This window comes from Cyrtonyx montezumae, unplaced genomic scaffold, assembly GCF_038088225.1.
Source record: "Cyrtonyx montezumae isolate F1298 unplaced genomic scaffold, pur_monq_1.0 scaffold_2, whole genome shotgun sequence".
NCBI classification, from domain to species: domain Eukaryota; kingdom Metazoa; phylum Chordata; class Aves; order Galliformes; family Odontophoridae; genus Cyrtonyx; species Cyrtonyx montezumae.
Window position 1 is genome coordinate 42,454,748 of NW_027071936.1, and position 21,389 is coordinate 42,476,136.

A 21,389-nucleotide genomic window follows, 5' to 3' on the forward strand; every position below is an offset into this window, starting at 1 on the left:
ATACACAAGATAAGAAGAGTTCTTGCTCCCAAAAGGGATGCTGAGAGATTGCAATGTTAAAATCCAAAACTTTGTTTCCAACTGCTTGTTCAGGATTTAGTTAGGTCATTTGTTAAAAAATCCAACTGGAGAGATTATACAGGAGAGCACTTAACATCATTATATTTTGATTTTGTGAACACTGTATTTTTGAAACTTTTCATAGAAAGGACTTTGTTTTGTAAATACAGCCTTCTTGGTTTTGAAATGAGATATTCGCTACCATTTGTAGATATGACATATAAAACTAAAAGAGAAATAATAAAATTGTCTCCTCCTGGATTTTACTTGCATATTAAAATGAAAACAGTATAGAAGTCTTTTTCATGTGACACAGTGGGAAGAACATGAGTTCTGAAAACGTCCAGTTCCCTCTATGTGAATGTTGATTAGTGTTTTTATGCTTCCACTGTCAGCAGTAATTTTACATGATTTGTGGTACGTGGGGATGATAATGTAGGTTATGGTTACATTTACCTTGCCTTTTGCATACATTTTTTAATACATTTGTTTGAGTTTTTGTACAAGCTACACTAATGCTGACTCAGGGTAGAAATATTCTAAATTAGAATTGTTTTTCCCTAAGGATATATAGGATACATCAGAAGTACTGACCTAGAAAGAGTACGTTATTAAAATACAATTTCATTACATACCCCTCGAAAGAGATCTAATGGATGGTTAACGTTTGAAGACTGGCTGCGTTAGGAGCTTTTGCTGATAGAAACAGGAAAACAAATCAGTTGAATTAAGGCTGAGCATACTGAGAAATACAACTGTGTATCATCATGGCTATTGTAATTGGACTGATTGAAAGGAAGATTGACTAGCAAATATTAGTCAGATGAAAGAGAACTAATTTTGGTGTGTTTCTCCGACATCTGATGCATTACTCTGCGTGTTTCACTTTTGATTATAAACAAATGAAGACATCGTATAATTGCTAGCAGGGTTACTGAACATTAGTGAATAAGAGATCTGAAGAGAACATATTTAGATTTATTACCAGGCTATTAAAAATCAAAATAATTTTCAAGATATATTTATTTGCATTATAGATATTTTGATTCAAAGGTCTCCTGGTGCAGGTTTATTCACCTGTTACACCATCTATATGTATATATGTAAGGATATATTTCAAGAATAACTGAAACAACCTGGATAAAAGATGAATAAATTTAAAACATAAAACAAATATGCTCAGAGGATGAAAATTAAGCAATACAGATTTTGTGAATTAAGGGCTACAGATTAGTGGAAATCCAGCTGAAATTTGTTTTTACATTGACATTTTAGCAGAAAATATTTTCTAATATTGTTGAAATAATGCACTTTTGTCTTTTTGCTATGCCATTTGGCAGAATGGAACGGCAAGGATGCGTTAAAAAAATAATTATATATGTGTCAGTCTGATAGAATTGTTCTATTTTTTACATAGCTTTTCACTTTATTGCTTGGCAATCTCGTGTACTCATCTGCATAATCCCCCATGGAAAAATTGATGAAGTTAAAAACAAAAGCAATGTGCTCTTCAGGGGAGGAATTATCATGCAGCCAGTTACGAGTTAAGAGGCAGTTAAACAGATTGCAACAAATCTGTGTTTGACTGACAAGGTAGTTTGTATTATAAAGGGTGTGCTAAAGTTCAGACAGTCCAGAAATATTTCCAAGTCACCAGTGAAAAATTATTTCTTAAACATATTTTTTCAAGGGTTATAAGGGCTCAACTATAAATGTTGCCCTGATACAAAATATCAGAAGTATTGTTAGTTTAAACTGATGTTATGTGTTGTTTTCTGAAGGGAAACTGGAATTTTTTTTAAGATAATTGTTATTTGGCGTCTTCTATTTTAAATACTTACCTGAATTTTGTTTGAAACCTTAATGGATGTGACAAATGAATGTATAGTCAGATTCTCAACAAATGAAAGGTATCATCTAGTTTTTCCAGCTTTGCCATAAATCATTTGGAGACTAACAGTGTAAATATTGGAATACATATGCTGAGGTTTTATATTATTATGTTTTTATGTTATTATGTTAAAAATATTTTTTAATCTCAAAGAAGTCTGTGCTCTTTGCTACCAGTAGTTGATTAACCCTGTCCTCTAATTCAGAACTTCCTTCTTACACCAGTGCAGTAATTTTAGTCAAGTTGTATTTTAAAAAGCAAGTAAAAGATCTAGGTACATGTTTTATATATATATATATATATATATATATATATATATTTGTTATTTCTTGCTTCTCTTTAATTTTGGAAGTGATATCATTTGAGAGACTGGATGAAGACTGGAGTTAAAATTAGTGCAAGCTTTTTATTTGCTGAGAAGCAAAAAATAATACCAAACTGCATCCTGAGAGAAGACAAACACAGTTCCTTTCCATTGTTCAAAAAACACTTACGTTACTAAAATGGGAGCTGGGAAATACTCAGTGCGTGGCTTTTATTTTCATTCCAAGATGGTGTATTTCTATTTTTGTTTTCTATGTTATTTTTATTTTTGCAGATGCGTAAATAATACATTTTGAAACATTTTCTTTAGTGTTCTAAATTATGTTTAAGTTTCTAATGACTACTTCAATCTTTGTTATTATCTTAATAAAATTCTATTTTGGGGTATATTTTGTCCTTAAAATTCTTAAGACTTGGTATTCCATTCAATAATCTTTGTTTTGAAAAAGGAATCACTAAGCCATGTTTCCACAACAAATGTCCTATGAGAACCTGCTCATAAGAGAAAGCAGAAGGAAAATTTCTGTATGAAAAGTCTTAATGTAATTCTCTCTTAAATTCAGCTAATATTAATTTGTTTGTTTATTTCCGTGTTAAGCAACTTCAAAAACAATAAAATATCTGAAAACCTAGCATCACATTTTATAATCAAATGGGAAGATTCAATGACATAATTACAATACTAACTGTAGGAATTAATTAATTTAATATTTCTTTAAATCAGAATTGGTAGGCTGAATAGTAACTTTGCATAGTTCTATATCAGCTCTGTGCTTATGACAAACTTGAGTTTAAGCATAAAATGTTTTAAGCTTATAGTTTTCAGTGAACAGAAATCCTGGAAAGGACAGCATGATTCAAGAAAGAAAATAATAACTAGACACCCTCATAAGATCCTGAAGAACATTCTGTAAAATTAAATATCTTCATTTATTGTAGTGTTGCATATGCAGCATTTAAGTGAGCTTGATATTATTCTTATATATTTGTACATTTTGAGTATTCTAAGCCAAAGACTTTATTCTTCATAGGAGGCATTCTGTGTCATGCACAAACCAAGCCAAAGTTTCTTAGTTAACTTTACTTAAAACTCAGGGCTCCAAACACATAATGGAATATTTATTTCACTGCTTTTAAGGGTAAATATGGGTGAAGAAAAATCTTGTTAAATTTCTTCTTGTTTCAGTAGAAATATTTTACATATGTTTTAATCAGATTATAAAATTGTATCAATAAGATTAGAATAGAATAATTTCAGTAATATTAGAATAGGAGCCAAGTATAAAAATTTATATTGACAATTACTGTGGTATTCAGATAGACAGAATTGCATAGAGCTTTCTGATTATTCCTTTACCTTTAGAAGAGCTTGACTATTTGCCAGAAGCACAACAGAGCACTATACTGTTAGTATAAAGTATAAGGAATAAAAACAACGAATCTTTTTTATAACCTTTTATAATCTTTTTATGCACCTACATATTCCTTTCTTTCTTTACACAGAAGTACTCAAACGATAATCAAGTTTTTTTAGTAGTGGAAATAGGAAATAAACTCATTTTTAATTTCCCATATTGCTTTGCAATCTTGAATTCAAATGACATTCGTTCTTCAGTAATTCATTACTGATTAATTCTGCAGGTTGAAGAAATAACCCAGGTCCGTGGCATTTCTCAAGGTTTTTTAATCTAAATGTCAATGTGGAAAGCTGCAAAGTCACAGGATAGTATTTACTGTCATTTATGTCAGTGGAGGCAAGATTTCTTCAGTATTTTTAATATCTATAGCAAAAAAAATTAATCTGGTATGGAAAAGTTAGCCAGCTGTAGAAATAGAAATAAATTCTTAAAAGTTTCAAAGTAGAGAAGAAAATTAAATTTTTAATTATATGTTATGGAAAAGATCTGTGTTTTTAAAGTTAGCAATTATTAGCAAGCTTCATACTAGTGTTGTTACCACTGAAAAATATTTCCCTAAAGGGACATATCTCTTTTCCTGAACCATAACTCTATACACAGAATTTTATTTTCTTATTTTGACTTTGAATCTGTGATTGGCATGACTGATAGCAAATTTTAACAGAAAAGCAATTAATTGAATCAACAAGTCATATCCTACAATAAAGGTGGGGCTGAATATCTTCTCTCCACAGGTCACAATTTTTAGAGGAGACACATTACAAATTGTAAGCTCAGATAAGGGCCATGTTTGTATTACTTTAATTACAAAGCTTTTTATTGCTTGTTTTAAAAGGTCGAAGAACGTACAAGAACAAAATCTGAGTTAATATCTTTCAGGGTCGATTTCTAATTTCTATGTCAGAATTAAAGGTGAGAACATGCTGTTCATGGGATGTTTTCTAAATCACGAAACACTCTTGATTTAACAATCCTAAGATTACACAGCTGTGTTGAAAACCATACCATTTTTATATTGAATCCTTGCAATATATGGTGATAAAAACTATATCTTTTATTGAAAAACAATAATTCAATGAAGTTCTTGCAGTGGTTCTACCTGAAGTACTATAATGCAAATAGTTTTGTGTCTTGCTTATTAGCTGCTTGCATACCTCTTCGAAAACTGTGCCAGCTAAATAGGTATCAGCCACTTTAATTCCCTTTTATGTGAGCAATCTTTGCTAAATGTGGATTTTATTACTCTTTTTCTGGATAATGAATACGAGGTAACCACATTCTTCCCTGAGGTGGGAAGAACACTTGTCAGCATGTGTTGTTTCAGGAGTTCAGCTCAAATCGCTGTCAAGAATGATGAGTAGTAGAGAATGGTGGAGGAAAGCACAGGACCTACAGGTGCAGCATCACCTAAGGTGAACAAGTGAACAAGAAAAAAACAAGCTAGTGAACAAGAAAAAAGGATAAGTTAAAAAACAGAACTGAAGTGATTATTTCTTATAAGGTGACGGGGAGTTGCTCATAAAAGAGGACTGGACTGACTGTGCTAAAATGTAGACCATGGTTTTCTAATTTACATGGAAGAGTTACAAGTTAACTTCTCTTTGAAGCCAAAGACTATGTACAAAGTTATGTGCTTGCTATAGCTAGATACCCAAAGTGACTTTTCTCAGTAACACCACAGATGTTATCCTAATGCTGCAAAGATGTTTTTGGACTGAACTGTGGTGCTTTACAGCTGATAAAATACATGCTGAGACCATTGCCATAAATGTTGATGTGCTCAGCCCCAGCTATATAAAGAAGCTCAATATGTAGAGAAGTATACTTTTCATATCAAATACTATGAGATATTATCAACAAATTGTCTTTAATTCCTGACATTGCTGTTCTTACTCTAATTTCTTTAAGTAACAAGTGCATTCAGTGGAAGGCACAATGAAGTAATAATAACATTCCTTATTTTTTCCCCCTTTTTTGGTAGGGTGTTTCAAAGTTCATTTGAGATGCCTGTACTTCTGTTTATTTAATACAGGGGTAGAGAGAACTTGCAGTTCTGGAAGTATTGACAAGGTAATTAAGATCCAAAAGTGTCCGATTCTGCTTTGAAAGAAGTCTTATCAGGAAATATCAGCATTGTAGAAACTAATCTAGCTATGCGAAGAAACAAAAAATGGAGATAGCCATTTCAGACTTGCTGCTGAATCTGCTTCTAATACTGGTAGAATCATTGGATCGTAGGTTTACAGCCACCTTAACTTTCTCTAAAACATTAAGTGTAATATTAATCTAAAATAAAACTTCCGATAAAATGCTTTTAAAATAAATTACTTATTTTGCTATATTTTTGTTATATTTATACATAATTTATACATTTTAATATGCACTAAATAGAGTTTTTGACGGTTCTTTTTGATAGCAAGTTTTTCTCTGCTCACTTTGCTATACTATTTATTTCAGATCTTTGCAACAATGTAAGTAATTTGTTAATGTTTTTGCATCCTTCTTAAACTTTGGACTTTAAAATTTTCTGTCATAGAGAACATAATGAAATAGCATATTTTCCAGAAATTTTATGTCAGAATTCATATAGAATCAGGTCATATAAAATATATCATAGACTAGGTTTAATTTGAAAGGTGTTTTTTTGTTTGTTTGTTTGTTTGTTTGTTTTCATTTTAAGTAGGGAATAGCACGTTATTTTTTGGAAGCTATGTATATGAATTTAAACTGACACGTTTTCTGTTGTACATCAAGTGACTTGGAGTGGCACTCCCTTTCTTCAGCCACAGACATCTCAGGAATGGGAAATCATCTAAAACACATACATATATCTGGGTTATCAGACTGACCACAGCATTTTTTTTTTCCGCAGTTATTCAGTCTAAAATAATTTAAACTGTAGAGAAGTAATTCCTCAACAGGGAATGCCAGGACAGAATTGTAAATGTGGGTATACTTTGATCTGTACATTTTTTCCTAAAAAAATCTTCAACTTATTATTGGAGTTATCTGCTACTATCATTCAAATTCTAGCACTTCAGGATGAAAAGTCATGAGAAATACATTCTTATTGCAATATAGCACACTGACGTCTTTCACACTTACATACAAACAGGAAATGAAATGCTGCTTTCCAATGTTCAAAAAACTGTAATGGACTATTAGATTACTGTTGGATTTACCTTACTATCAAAAATCCATTCAGTAACTCATATACCTATATAACAAGAAATGATGGCTCACGAGGATGTACACTCATTCTACCCTTACAGTTTTGGGTTCAGATTTTAAAATTGCATTGATTTCCTACATTTGTTGTAATTAAATCTTTCTGGGGGCTTTGCAAGTCAGTAATATACAATTTTACTCACTGCTTCACAAGCTTAATGACTTAGGAGTGAGCGTTTGTAGTCTTGTTTTATTTTTAGTTGAAATGTTTATATTTGAAATTCATTTGAAATTTTGTTTGATGTTTAAATCAGTCCCAGAAAACTCGCATCTTTTCTTGTTTCCTGCTATTTAAATCCCCTCTTCTGCTTTATCGCTAAGCTTTTCTATGCATGACTGAGTCCTGCCGTAATAAAAGTTTCATGGCGCATTATATGAGGAAGTAAAACAAGGAGGTTATTTTTGTCTGGAGGCTATAGGAAAAGTCAGTGTGCCTCTTTACCAGTATATGGAGGATTGTATATGACTTTATTTAAATTACTATACCTAACAGGTATTCTGTGTCTTGAAGCTAGATGGTATATGTGACCAATAAGAGGTCAGAGACACAATGACCATTTTGTAAGGTAGGAATGTGTAATTATCTTGGTCAAGGAAACAGATTAACAAGAACATCCCCTACCAGCAGAATTGAATATCTTCTCCACAAATTTTATTGTTACAGATACTTTGCTGATGCACTGTATCTTCTTTTGTGCTGTGGATATATAGCCCAAGAATATTAAGGTTTGGGCTGTATTTTTTTGTTTGGTTGTTGGGTTTTTTTTGTTTCTTTTGGGGTTTTTTTGTTTTATTTTGTTTTGTTGTTATTATTTTTTGTTGGTTATTTTGTTGTTGTTGTTTATTTGTTTGTTTTTCTTACTGAGTAATTTCCAGAGTTCGTCTCTTTTCCCGTTTTCTATAAAATGATAAAAGAGAACTAACGATACTTGCATGATACTTGCAAACATAAAGAGTGATGCTGGAGTTCAGTACTATAGGGTTAAGACTGACAAATTAAAAGCCATTATTTCCTTAATTGAAACTGTTTCCACTTTAGAATTAGATTTTAGGTTTAAAAAAAATACCTGAATATATAAGGGTATGGTTTTATACTAGAAGAAGTTAAGAAGAAATTTGTTACTCAGAAAGTGGTGAGGCACTGGCATAGGCTGCCCAGAGAACCTGTGGATGCCCCATCCTTGGAGATGTTCAAGGCTAGATTGGATAGGATTTAAGCATTCTGGTCTAATGGGAGGTGTCCCTGCCAATGGTGGGGAGAGTTAGAACTAGATGATCTTTAAGGTCTCTTCCAACCAAAGCCATTCTATGGTAATATCTTTGCCCTCTTTTGATGTGTGTTATTTTGTTTCTTTGTTTGTTTGTTTTTGGCACCTATTATCTAGAGCTTTTTACATTAACTATATGAAATCATTTACTAATATCCTAATATAGTTTCTATACTTTTTACTAGAAAGGAACTAATTTCCTAGGTTTATCTGTCTTCAGAACAAATCTTTATTCATAATATTTGGAGAGCTGAATTATCTTTATTTATATATTCATCAGAACATTTGTTTGAACTTCCAATTTTCCAGGAAAAAAGGTATGATGATTAACATCTAACTCCCTACCAATACCTGAATGTAAGGCACTTTTTAGATCATCATCGTGTCCTTTAAAGTGCAAGCTGAAGTTCTCATTGAGACAGCAGCAGATCTAGTGATTTAGGCATAATCATCCAACATGTTAACACTGCAGTTATCTGTTAATTTGCATTCATATGACTGTCACTCATCACATTGTGTGGTCATCTTTTTGATCTAAAATTCCAGTGATTTTAACAAGGTTTTCTCTAAGTAGCTAACTCCTCTGAGTAGTCTACCTTTGAACACTTCAAAACTCTTGTTTTTTTAGGCACTTCCCATGGAACAGAGGTGCAGCACATGCTGTAGATAAAATGTTGGACTGCTTAAATGGATAGGAGTTTCACATTTGTTTTATTTAGTCCAGACTTTAAGCTTGCAGCTACATATTTGATATCTAAGAACTAAGGAATACAGATTCAAGTTCTTAGGTTCTCTCTCCCTCTTTTTATTTTTTAAAGAAGAGATGGAAAGAACGAGAAAGAACGCACAGTTCACCTAATCTTTCATTATCCTGTGTTTGAAAATTTGATACCTAAGGTCTTTATTTACAATTAGAGCCTGAGTGGAAGAAAGCTAAGAGGCAGGGTTAGCCTGAAAATCTATTTAATTATTTCAGTAAGGTGAAAAAATGCCCTGAGATCGAACAATGGACTCTGGTAGTGTAAATTGCCAAATCCTTAGCTAAGAAGGCAAAAGTACATTCGAGAGCACCCTCCCTTGCTAAGAGTGAAAGTATTCTAACTGAAAAGCCTCTTATCTACTGACTATAAAAAGTGAAAAGGGATCCTGAAAAATATACTCTGGCCATGCAGCTGTCTACCAAGACAACCTCCTTTCCCAGAGCAGAATTTTCCTGAGCTAATGATCTTCAAAGGAACATAAGGAAAGTGGAAATCAAATCAAGTGTTGAGAAAAAGGTTCTAAGCAGCTGCTTTTGTTGCCAGAAACTCCCTTGATTGCATTACGTGCATATCTCAAACCAGTCATACTGAACACAGTGTCTCACTGATAATTACAACTCTTTATCTGAAAATATGGGCAAGTCAAATAGTGACTTTCATCTGCCAGATTCCATGATGCAGAAGTAATTAGTAGGACATGAAAGTGGTCACAGGGTCCAGTGAGCGAATAAGCACACCTGAGCTCTTAGAAATTAGCTCAGAATAATTTCAGACATTCCAGGGAACTGAGTACCAGCTAAGATTCATAATTATTGTGAAAACATCTGGGAAGAGTGCTACTTGCAGTGGAAAGCCATGAATTAAAAGGAAAATGTGTAGAAGAACTAAGTGCAAACTGAACGCATCATCCAGTTAAAAATAAATCTGTTTATGTGGCTCCTTAATTCCTTTCTTTCTCTTAAAAATCTTTCAAGAATGGGAAGAATTTATTTATTGTCATACACCCTCACAAAAAGAAGCTAATTTAACCTAATATTCTCAGTACAAGAATGTCCGATAATGTCTGCCCAGGGAAAAAAACTAAAACCAGAAGGATTACAATAATTCTCCAAAATATTTTACTAGCCTATAATTTCTATCTAAGGCACTTACTCAGCTGTTTCTGTGAGGTATGTACTGGTAATGGATATACTAGTCTTACATCATCTGCTCAATAGATTTTCCAGGAGCTTTTGTGGATTGTGAAGAATTTTAGGCCCCCTACTGTTCTGGAATATGTATTTCATGAGGTGAAGCAAAACTTTAATGTCTGATCAAACAGATATAAATAAAAAGCTATTTAAAAAAATTTAGATATCTCAAAAAAGTTCTGAGAAAGTGCTTTCAAAAAATAATAAGAAAACAAATGATGTGTTATATGACCTTGTCTTATAGTGCTCTCTTTTTTTGCTTTTTCACAATAATGATATTTGTTACCTTCAAAAGCATTCATGTCTATGTTTGGAAAAGTTTTGGTAAATGCAATCCAAATTCTTAAACTTGTACATCTTAACAGAATTATGTAGAATAGGGCTGACGAGGTAATTAGAAAAGTATTCACAAGTATTCTTAATGAATATGTGGAAAAGGATAATGAAACAGGTTTTATATAGGATTTTTGAATTTTTGACTTTGTTATACACTCAAGAAATAAAGCCCAATTTGTATAAACTAGATTCAACTCTCATTTCAAAAGTAGGGATTCTATGCTCTCAGGATTTAAGCTTAAAAAGTGTATTATTGTGATTCATTTTAACAGAAAGTTGAATTCCAAAAAAGCAATTATATTTGACACAACACCCCTCTCTACATGCTTGTTTAGTTTTAACTTAATTATACCTCAATTTTTTCCTCTCATTTATTGTCTTATACATGTTTCCCAGGATAGCCCACTGGTCTTACAGTCTGACAGAAATGTAACAGTGAATGCGAGAAATCACATGGGACAGTTAACTGGACAACTGACAGTAGGTGAGTGTTCTTTATTGACTGTTAACATATATCAGTTTAGAATTATGAATAGCTTAATTAATACAAAGAATAAAATACTGAAATGAGAAAAACTCTTGTCACCATATTCCAAAAAGAAACAGTGGATCATAAAAGTATAATTCAGCATTAGCTGAAGTCAGTGAAAGTAGGAATGGACATACATAGTTAAAACATAGCTTAAGGAGAAAATATTATTTTTAGACAGCTGTAACAAAACAAAACAAAAATGTCAGCAAAACATATTTTAGCAACAATTTCAAAGGGAAAATAACCATCATTTTCTTACAATGTTGTTCTTCCTTTATTTCACTTGAAAATGTTTTTTTCTCATTATTCTTACAGTGTATTTATATCAGCATATATTGAAAATCATTTGAAGTATCAGAACAGAAAAACAAACAAACAAAAAACAGAAACCCAAATGCTTTCTGAGTCACCCGAATATTTAAATGGAAAGCGATCATTCTGCCTCTCATCAAACAGACTCTGGTATTCTGCAAAGTATAAAATATTACCCAATGAACATTCCAAATGAAAGAGAAATAAAAAATGCTCTACCTACCTATTTTTTTCCCTGTAAATTCGTCTTGATTCTTTGTTAAATGCATTTATTCTCTGCCTTTATTACTTTCAACAATTTATAAGCATTTTTATCACAAATTCTACTTACTTTTAATAAATATGTTTTACTATGGAGGTTGTATATTATGTGCTGAAAATATTAATTGCTTGTTAAGAATACCAATACAAAGCCATTAAAAAATGCATATTGACCGGCAACAGGATGAAATATATACACATATATATATAACATAATAATGTATGTATAAATTTGAGGAGATATCCCTTAGACTCCACATCTTTTTTTTTTTCCACTTCTTGGTTCAAACCTGTTTATCCACCCTTTTTTCCTCCTGAATCAAGGGTACACTGACTGGTAAAGCTTTAATTTATACTCCAGTTGTGATCTACACTGATCTTTCATATCAGCTGAAGACTGTAGCTTCATGTTGCAAAAAACCTTTGGCAGGCACCTTGTAGAGCAAGACACCATCTGCACTGATTTTCCTGAATAACCACATCAAATGAGTGTACAAAGGTGAGCAGACTAACTAGCAGATACAGATGAGGAAACTTAAGTGAACACCTGTTCTAGCCATATTGTACTTGCCAGTGTGTTTATGGAATGCAGTTCTGTTTCATCTGGTGGCTGTATTATTAAACCTTCCACTTTATCTAATTGCTAAAAAGGAGAGTTACCTGTGGCAGATACTCACATTGGCTGAAAAACGCAACTATTATTATTTCTGGCACCATCCTTGTTGAGTGAATCTGACAATGAACATGTAATTTTATCTAAGGATGTCACAATAGAAACTTATACTATAAAAACACGAAGGCCTGAAGAAAACATGTTCATATGTTGCAATCATCAGAGTGAACACCTGTAAGCTTCTTAATGGGTTTGGAGACTGTGCAGTTTCTGGGAAGTAGGAGTTCGCTAAATTACAATATTATATTTATGTTATTACTCATCTTCCTATTTTTCTCATAATGGTTGTATGGCCTTTATACTTATTCATATGAACGTTCTTTTATATAAACTCCACATACAAGATTGAACACGTATAAAATTATTTCTTATTTTGATATTTAGAATCTAATATTTGTTAGTCTAGGCATTCATAGCTACCAGAGTACAGTCAGTTAAAGCCTGAACATTCTGGTACTGGAAATCAAAGAAATTAATGAGCACCTGAAGTTCAAAATATGTTATTCCTATGCTCCCTTCCAAAACCTTTTGTTGCAGAGAAGAGACTGGCAAATTCTTGATTTTATATCTAAGCAAAAGCACAGAAGTATCTGCTGAGAGAAGGAGAGGGGACTTGCCTACAACTTGTTTGCAGACATCAGAAAATATGTAAATATGCTCTGGGAAGTCTCTGCCTTCTTCAAAGCTGCTTTTTGTCCCTCCACTAGTGCTTCATAGTGAATTAGGTATTTATGTGTCCACTCAGTGAAAGAAGTGAAAATAAATAACAGCGAATGGCAAAAAATGTTCTAGTTGAAATTTTTGAAATGTTAGTGTCTCTTAATTCTTTTAATAACTTGAAGAAAATTAATTAAAAGGAGAATGTAGATTCTATACATGGGGATGTTACTCTGAAAAGAAGGAAAGCTATGTATTCAGGTGCATGATAGGGTAAGGCATTTCCTATATAAGTGATGTCATTGGCATTTGATTTGTATTTTACATGATATAATTTATACAAGGCAGTATATAGTCTCCTGTCTTTGAGGTTCGTATTACTGGTCATGTCAACTTTTAGGAAAACTAAAGATATTTTCTGTTTTATTCGGAGTTAGGTTATAGGAGTTAGATTAGTATTAAGTCTGGTAGGGAGTAGTGAGGGCAGAGGAGAATGGCACAGGTATAGTAACACTTTCAGTTGGGATCTAAACAAACTGGGGTCAAAATGTAGTTTTGTCCTTAGCTCTTGTGCCATATGTTCAGGAAACTGCCAAGTCTGTATCTGGATCACCAAAAGGACTCTAAAACCATCAATTTTTAGACTTGCTATTAAATACCAACAGAACAGAGGTAGTGCAGACATAAAGGCTATCTTCAAGAGAAAGACATGTTGATGATTTTTCATTGTGTACCTAATCTAGATAAGAAAAAGTAATCACCTCTCTCCCTTCACAATTCTTACCTTGGAAAATTTTTTGCATTATGCATTCTGCTAAGTTACCTTGACACAATCTTTTCACTCTGTTAAGTCAATAATTGCATAGTTAAAAGCTGTATGGGAGAAAGTCTTTTCTGCCAAACTGTGAAATACAGAAGCTGCTCAAATCAAATCACAAATCTCTTGTCTCTATAATGTCTGCACAGATCATGTTCTTTTCCCTGTCTTTGAGTAAAGGATTAGACTAGCAAGTGCTGAAGTGATCAAAATTAAAAATGACTGAAAGGAAAATTTGGAAGACCATTTGTTTATTCATCAAAACTTAACATCTGTTTATTACCCTGCCAACTTTTTTGTTTTCTTTGCATTCTTCTTTTATGACTTCTTTTATGACCGTGACTTCTTCTGACCTGACATGAATTTCTTCTATTGCTTGACACTTTTCCATTCATTAGAAAATTTCCTTGTTTACTTGCTCTGTTCCATCAAGACTATGTGGGTTATTGGGCCAGAAATAATTGTGCATTCAAAGCAAGAGGTGTGTAACCTTGTGGAAGTGGAAATAGTCCCTTTCATCCTTCTTATCTAAATTACAGATGCCAGTCACCTGTGCCCAGCTTTGTCTATACCATACCACGTAGCAAATCCTCCTACCCCTTTACTTCCAAAGTGACTGAAGTAAATGTGACATTGCTTTTGCGAACACCTCAGTACCTTTTCCCTTTGTAAACACCTCAGTCCATTTTATTGCAGCGGTCTTTTGGCATCGTTGTTCTTTTCCTTAAAGAGAAATTTGCCAACCTGTAGTCCCAAAACAAAAGTGAATTTTCAAAACTCTACAATATATTGAACAATCCACCAGTATTATATTTACATTAAAAAAAATGCTGATAAAAAATTTGGTGCAATCAGATTATGAATAGTTGTTTATGAGACATATTACCCATAGTTTGTTACTGAGTATCCCTTTCTCAGAAATCAGAAATAAAGACAAGTCACTTCTGCCATATCTGGATGGCTTTGTGGCCAAGCATTTGCAGTGACGTACAAACAGGAGTATTTCATATTGAACATCAGACTGAGTATGTAGTAGCTTAAAATTTTTCTTATAGGGATTTTCTCATTAGTCAGGATCTTCTCATTTTAGCAAAGGTTTTTATTTGTACATTTATTCTCTCTCTCTTCCTTTTCTAATCTAAGTAAACAAACACAGAATTCCTAACTTCTGTGCTAAATTATTTACATAGCTTACTATTGTTCAGTAGTTTTGTAATAATTTTGTGTGATAATTTTGTAGTAATTTTGTGATAAACAATACTCTCTTGTCCAGTGTTTTCCCTTGGTTTACCAGCCAGTTACCTGTTGATTGAGAAACTAATTAGATAAGTTACATAGCCTAACATTGCTAACTTTGAATATATAACTGTTATTGTGTTTCTTAACAAAGTTTATTACTAGCATTGGAAGTATATTATTTACATTACTATACTTTTTAAGTATAGAAATATAAACTATAGTGAGTTGAAAATATAACTCATCTGTTATTTTTAGAGCATTGAAACAGAAGCAAATTTGTGATTTTCTAGTACAGCATGGCTATCTTGTACTTATTGCAAGGGAAAGTACCTTGTTCAACTGTGGACATTACCGCAGAAGGTAGGATGAGTGATGCCTGAGAGGCCATATGGCTTTAAGTGTCCTGGCAAAGCATGTGAGGAGAGCGAAGAGCCAGTCAGAAAGCAAGCCATGTTGCTCCTATCAGTTGAAATGTCCAGCTGGAATCTGAGTCTAATCCCTTCTCATAATTCATTGGGCAATGTGATCTTGTATGTGCTTCTGTCTGTCTAATCTCTAGGAATGCCTTAATAACCATCTGGGCTACTTGAAGTTTTTTGTAATATCAGCTCACATAAGGTATGTTTAGATATATTATTAATGGATTTAGCTGAGTTATCATGAGAATCTACTACCATTAATTAATTGTCTTGAAGTCTAGGAATTAGGAAAATAAAAAGCTCTGAAAACTGGTCAAAACTACTCTTTCTCCAGACCATTTATTGGTCTGCCAAAGTAGCCTTTTAGAATTGAACATGTTATTTGTTTGAAATTCATTTTCTGCGCGTCTGTGTTAAAGTCATTTGGCAATAATTTTAAGCCGTTCACCTTGTTTGTTTTGCTTCAGCTTTAAAAAGTAGTAATAGTTAATAGACAAGTTAAGGACTTGCTAACCACTCTTCCAGTTTTTACTTCTGTTTCATGTAAATTTTGTGTATATCTGATGTTCAGTATAGACTCTTCTCACTAATCCTTTCATTAACTGATTGGAAAATTATACATTTTAAAATGTTCATAACATATAAAAGTTATAGAAGTATTAAATACATATTACCAACAGTGGTTTGTATTTCAATTTGTATTTGAGTAAGCAGATCTATTTGAAAAAGTCAGATATTTCACGTGGTATTTTAGAATGCTTTTAGTCATTTAGGTACAGTACCACTTTTTGGGTAATATCTTTCAAATCTTAGTTATATGTGACGTACAGACATAGCATGACATTAAACACTGCTGTTTAATATTTGAAATAGTCTTCGGCTTAAAATATATCTTCCATCTCACTTAAGAACTGTCATATAAACACATGCTATGAAAAGTGTGGTGAACTTTTTCTCTGTTACTTATTAGTCCCAAATACTAATATTTTCTGGTAAGCATTGCAATTGTTTAACGTAAAAGCCCCTTCCAGAGTACAAGAACACACAGTGTCAGTTGATATGATTCAACAAATTCGTTCTAATGCAAGCTGTAGTAAGACAGCATGAAAATTTTGTGCAATTTTTGCTTGGTAATTTCTGAGGTGAGAGCACAGATTCACTGCTGGTTCTAAACAGCAATAACGAAGTTCTCCACTATGCATAAAAGATCCATTGCTTTAAGTAGTATCATCTGTACCAGAACAGTTCACAATATCTTCTTCAAATCTTAAAAATAATAGTTTTCCTGTTGAAATACTGAGACTGTAAAAGTTCTAAAACTTTTCCATATTAGAGCTTTGAAGCAACTTCTTTTCTTTGCCTTTCTCTGAGATCAGTAAGTCTCATTCTACCTAGGATACAAAGTACGGAATATCTTAGTTGGTATCTGAAGTTCTGTTGATCAAATGAAGACAACATCTTTTGCTATCTGCACCTGTCAAACAAAAAGAAGAACATGCCATGTAATTTTCACAGTAGTCTGATACTTACATTTATAATATTTGTGATACTTGTATATTCTATTTTTCAGAGACCTGGTCTCCAGTGTGTTTTTCTTTCAATAATCTAGATTTGATATGAGAATGTCAAGCACATGGAGAAAAGATGCCTTCTCAAAGTCTGGATAAGTTCCTTAGGTCTGTCAGCCTTAAAGTCATATGCAAGGAGGTTTATCTTTTTCTTCTGCAGTTCTCCTTGGTTCTGTGCAGCACTGTTATGAAACAACTACTTTATTGATGTGCTATCACCATCCTCTTCATAAAAATCCTAAACACAGCATCATATGAGCATTTAAAAAGAAAATTAATTATATTCCAACCAAAGCCATTACATTGTTCTACCTCATTGCAAGTTCAATGCAAGGCTGACTGTTTCCACAATTTCCAGTTGAAAATCAGGAAAAAGGATATTTTGAGTCTGTTCTTAGATATCTAATTCTAAGTTTTATAAAAAGAATAAAACCTTTTTCTCTGTATGATATCAGAAGATAGACAATTCTGAGCAGTGGTTGTGTTTAATTGTAGATGTGTTGACTGGAAAGAGGTCATTAATGGTTTGCATAGTGATACAGAAGTGTTGGTATTTAAATATTAATCCATTGCCATCTGTCATGCTGTTTTCACCCACACACTGTTGGCCAATACAGAAAGCATAACTACTACCCAAATGTTCAGGGCACTAAAAAGTAATTTTCTTTTGCGAGAGAAAAATAATAGACATTATTTGTAGGTATCTAGGTTTTGAGGGATACAGTGTATGCCTTCAAAAGATGACACTAATTCTTTGTCCTTAGCTTTATTAACTGCTAATATATCATTTAACTGCAAAAGCATGTGCTGTGCATTTGTCTTGACATTCACAAGACTGCTGCTGTGTGCTAAGCGTTATTAAATTACCTACAGCATCTGGCCTGTTAACAAGTCCCTGACAGGACATTAAGATTTTATTTTAACTTTTTTTTTTTAACTTCCCCTGATGTTCAGACAGCTCATTAATATTAGTAAGAATATATTATTCTAACTGGGAATGAGTTAGGTGAAGAACAAAAAAAGGACAAAGAAATGTGAAGTCATTTTTTACTTAATTGGAAAAACATAACAAAAAATAAATAAAGAAAAATGTGAGATCTTTCTGATGTTCCTCTTTACATTATTGCTGCAGAGAATACTTCAAAGAAGAAAGTCAGTAGCATGTTGCTGTTGTCAAAGGTGTTGATTGGCAGCAGAAAGATTTATCAAAGCATGAGGAGTAATTTCATACAAGACTTGAAGTCATAAGTCATTGTTCATTGTGATTTTTAGCAGTTGTATTACTGTGTCAGCTTTGGTAAATTAGCCTCAATTTCCATCTTCAAACGAGATCTATATAAATAGATGGAAAAGTTTGGAAATGTTTGTCTGATCATCCATATGAAATGACAAACCCAGTAATAGATTTTTAAATTGTATTATCTCTTGATGTGAAGAGTGTCTTGATAGAATTTATCACGGGCGCATAAAGGACTTTTAAATGCGTATGTAGTATAGACTCCTAAAATTTCTATAACAAAGGAAACTGAATTTTTTTTTATTTTCCTTGGCTTATTCTTAGGGAGATAAATATTGCAGTTGCACCTGAACAAATGAAAAGATGGCATTGAATGGTTAGCTGAATTTTCAAAAGTTTCACTGTGGAGTGAGCATATTTTCCAAATCAGAATTAAGGACTACATTTACCTTAAAAGAAGTTATTCCAACTTTACAGTCCTAAAACACCATGAGTTTCTATTTGTGAATGTTAGGAAATGTCTGGATAAGCTGTTTTCTTGCTTTTATCTCCCATTGGTTATTGAGGTATTTGGGATCATAAAGCTGTTAGACACTGAAAGCTTCCTACCTATTTTGCTTATAGAAAGGAGAAAGTACTTTTCTATTAGGGAAAACAATGTTGTGATGACTGACATTCACCTGTCTTGTAAGAAGTAAAGGGAAATCTGCTAATCCTCTGCTTGTAACTTGATCTTTTCTGGATTGAATTTGGTTTTATTTCGGTGTTTGTTTGTTTGCTTTACTCCATATTTTAATTTATGTGAGCTTCCACTTATACTAGTAACTTAAGGGCACTAATGGGCCTGTAGATCATGAAGAGGGGTGAACCAACATCCAACTTTGGCATTGTGAGACAACATAATAAAATTAGAGGCATTACTTCGGAGCACACCTCTTATCATAGAAGTGTCATTAGTTCTGTTTTGTCATTTTATGGAAAATTGTAAAGGAGATAAACTCTGTGGATATTACCCAGAAAAAAAAAAATTAAAAAAATAAAGAACCCCAAATCACCTTATATCATTGTCCACAGGTGAAAACACAATGCAGGGCATCACTAAGCAAAATATCCATAACCGCAACATCTATGGAGAAGAGATATAGCTCTGCTGGTTGGGGAAATCTGAACCGGGTAGCAAGCTGTAATGACTGTATGTGCTCTCCATGCAGTGGAAGAAATGACTGTCTGCTACCCAAGATTTGCATTTCCACCTTGAAATTTATATTTTAATCATAATATCTAAATCTTAAGCTGAGTGCTTTGTAGTTCTTACTGTAACTCCAAATACAAATTGTAATTTATTTTCAGAATAGCAATCAAGTCATTATTGATTTTGAACAGCAAAACTTTAAAAACATGACAATTCATACAGTTTCTGTTCTGAAATTTAATCCACATTTTTCTTAGTCCTGGTTACAGTAATATAATTCTCTATATCCATATTGTATATAATACTCAACTTTTTTTTACTTGTTACCATTTTGGTTTGATAATAGTTTCAATTATGCGACTGTTGCATAAGCATATGTTTATAGGAATATATATGATGTATGGATGAGTATAAAATATACATCATCTATATACTTTAAATGAATAAAATTTTGCAGAAATATAATTATTTAATGCAACTTCATAAAACTGAAATAGCAAGTAAAAATTCTTGTTGACACAAGGCAACAAGAGAAATTGGTGTAGTTTTGCCTTAAACCAGATTAAACGTATAGAGTAGACTGAATATTCATTATGAAGTTGATTTATCTTCAGTGCAGGTAGAAAGTTTTTCAGGTGATCAAATGTTTGAGAGAAATTACATTTACAAAAATAATTTGGAACTCAGATTTATTTACATTTTTCTGTGAACTGATATATTCATTATTAAAGGAGACACAATCCTCTGCATTAGCTGAAAACAGGCATAGTGGATAGTGTGCTTGTTCTACAAGCTGGAGCTATAAAAATTCAGAAGGTTTGCTTTCTTCATACACAGAGAGATGATTCTTTCTTTTTTGGTGCTAGTATTATAAATTCAGATTTTTTTTTTAAATATGTTGGTTTGTAAAGTGTTTTTGGAACATAGCAATGTGCATTTTGGCTGAGAAGATAATACACTAATACACTTCACGTGCAACTGATTACTCTTATTTCAACTGGGAAATGAAAATGTAATGGAACAGAATTGTATTTTGATAGCATTGATTACTCTGTAGGCAGTTTAATTTTTCAAAACCATTTCGTAACAGTCACACCTGGTTCCACATCAAGGAGATTAACTAAACATGTATTAATTTTTTTAGTAATCTCTCAAGTGGCTTGAATACACTAACTACTCTTTCAGCAGTAAGTAATACTAAGTGATGTGCTGTTAAGACCTGATTGCAACTTAAATTAAAAGCATAAAAATGTAGAATTAATCTTGTAGTGTTTTTTTGGACTTTTATACAATGCGACGCTGAGGAAGCACAAATTAAAATATATGCCTTTCTTAATAGAAAGATTATTTTTTTAATAGCTGATTCTGCAAATTCAGGGCTGCTATTGCAGTTCCTCACCACAAATTAGCTATCACAGCTTTTGTATTTCTTCTTACATAGTTTGATAATGTACTTTTACATATTAAACTGAAAAAAATCCATAAAATGAAAGTAAATCAACGATCCAGATTAATTAAACTGAAATAATAAATGTGGATTTCTTTGTCACTAATGCCTTCTGCAAAATTTTTACCACTGTGTATTGATAAGTTGTTCCAGGTGTACATTTTAAATCTAATTGAGAATTAATGAGAAAATTGTTAGATAATTATTTCCTGAAATGTTGAGATTTTCCTTAATTTTACTGATTAACACAATAAAGTAATTTCAAATGTAGTTTAGCAGACAAAACATGAATAAAGATAATGCCTATAAATTGCAAAGCACTTGAGATTTGGTACCTGCAGTTTTCTATGCTGCACTACATGTCATCCCAAAAATCTATTGGATTTCACAATTATTTTATGAATATTTTTTAATCTTTTAAATATGAATTATTTTTTAATCTTTTGAGTTTTGAGACATTTTGCACATTTATTTCATAAAATTGGATAAATTGTGATGTCTTTTTTTTGTCACCATTCATTTTTGTTATTCTGTTGTTCAAATTTGCAATAGAGCTGAA

General features: G+C 32.4%; 1 protein-coding gene across 1 annotated transcript in view; it reads left to right on the top strand.

Moving 5' to 3' along the window:
* Positions 1 to 21,389, top strand: part of SGCZ (sarcoglycan zeta) — a 326,796-nt gene that overhangs the window by 262,223 nt on the left and 43,184 nt on the right. Inside the window, exon 5 of the mRNA XM_065737005.1 lies at positions 10,873 to 10,960. Within this exon, the coding sequence (XP_065593077.1) occupies positions 10,873 to 10,960 (88 nt within the window). The remainder of the gene's footprint in view (positions 1 to 10,872; positions 10,961 to 21,389) is intronic.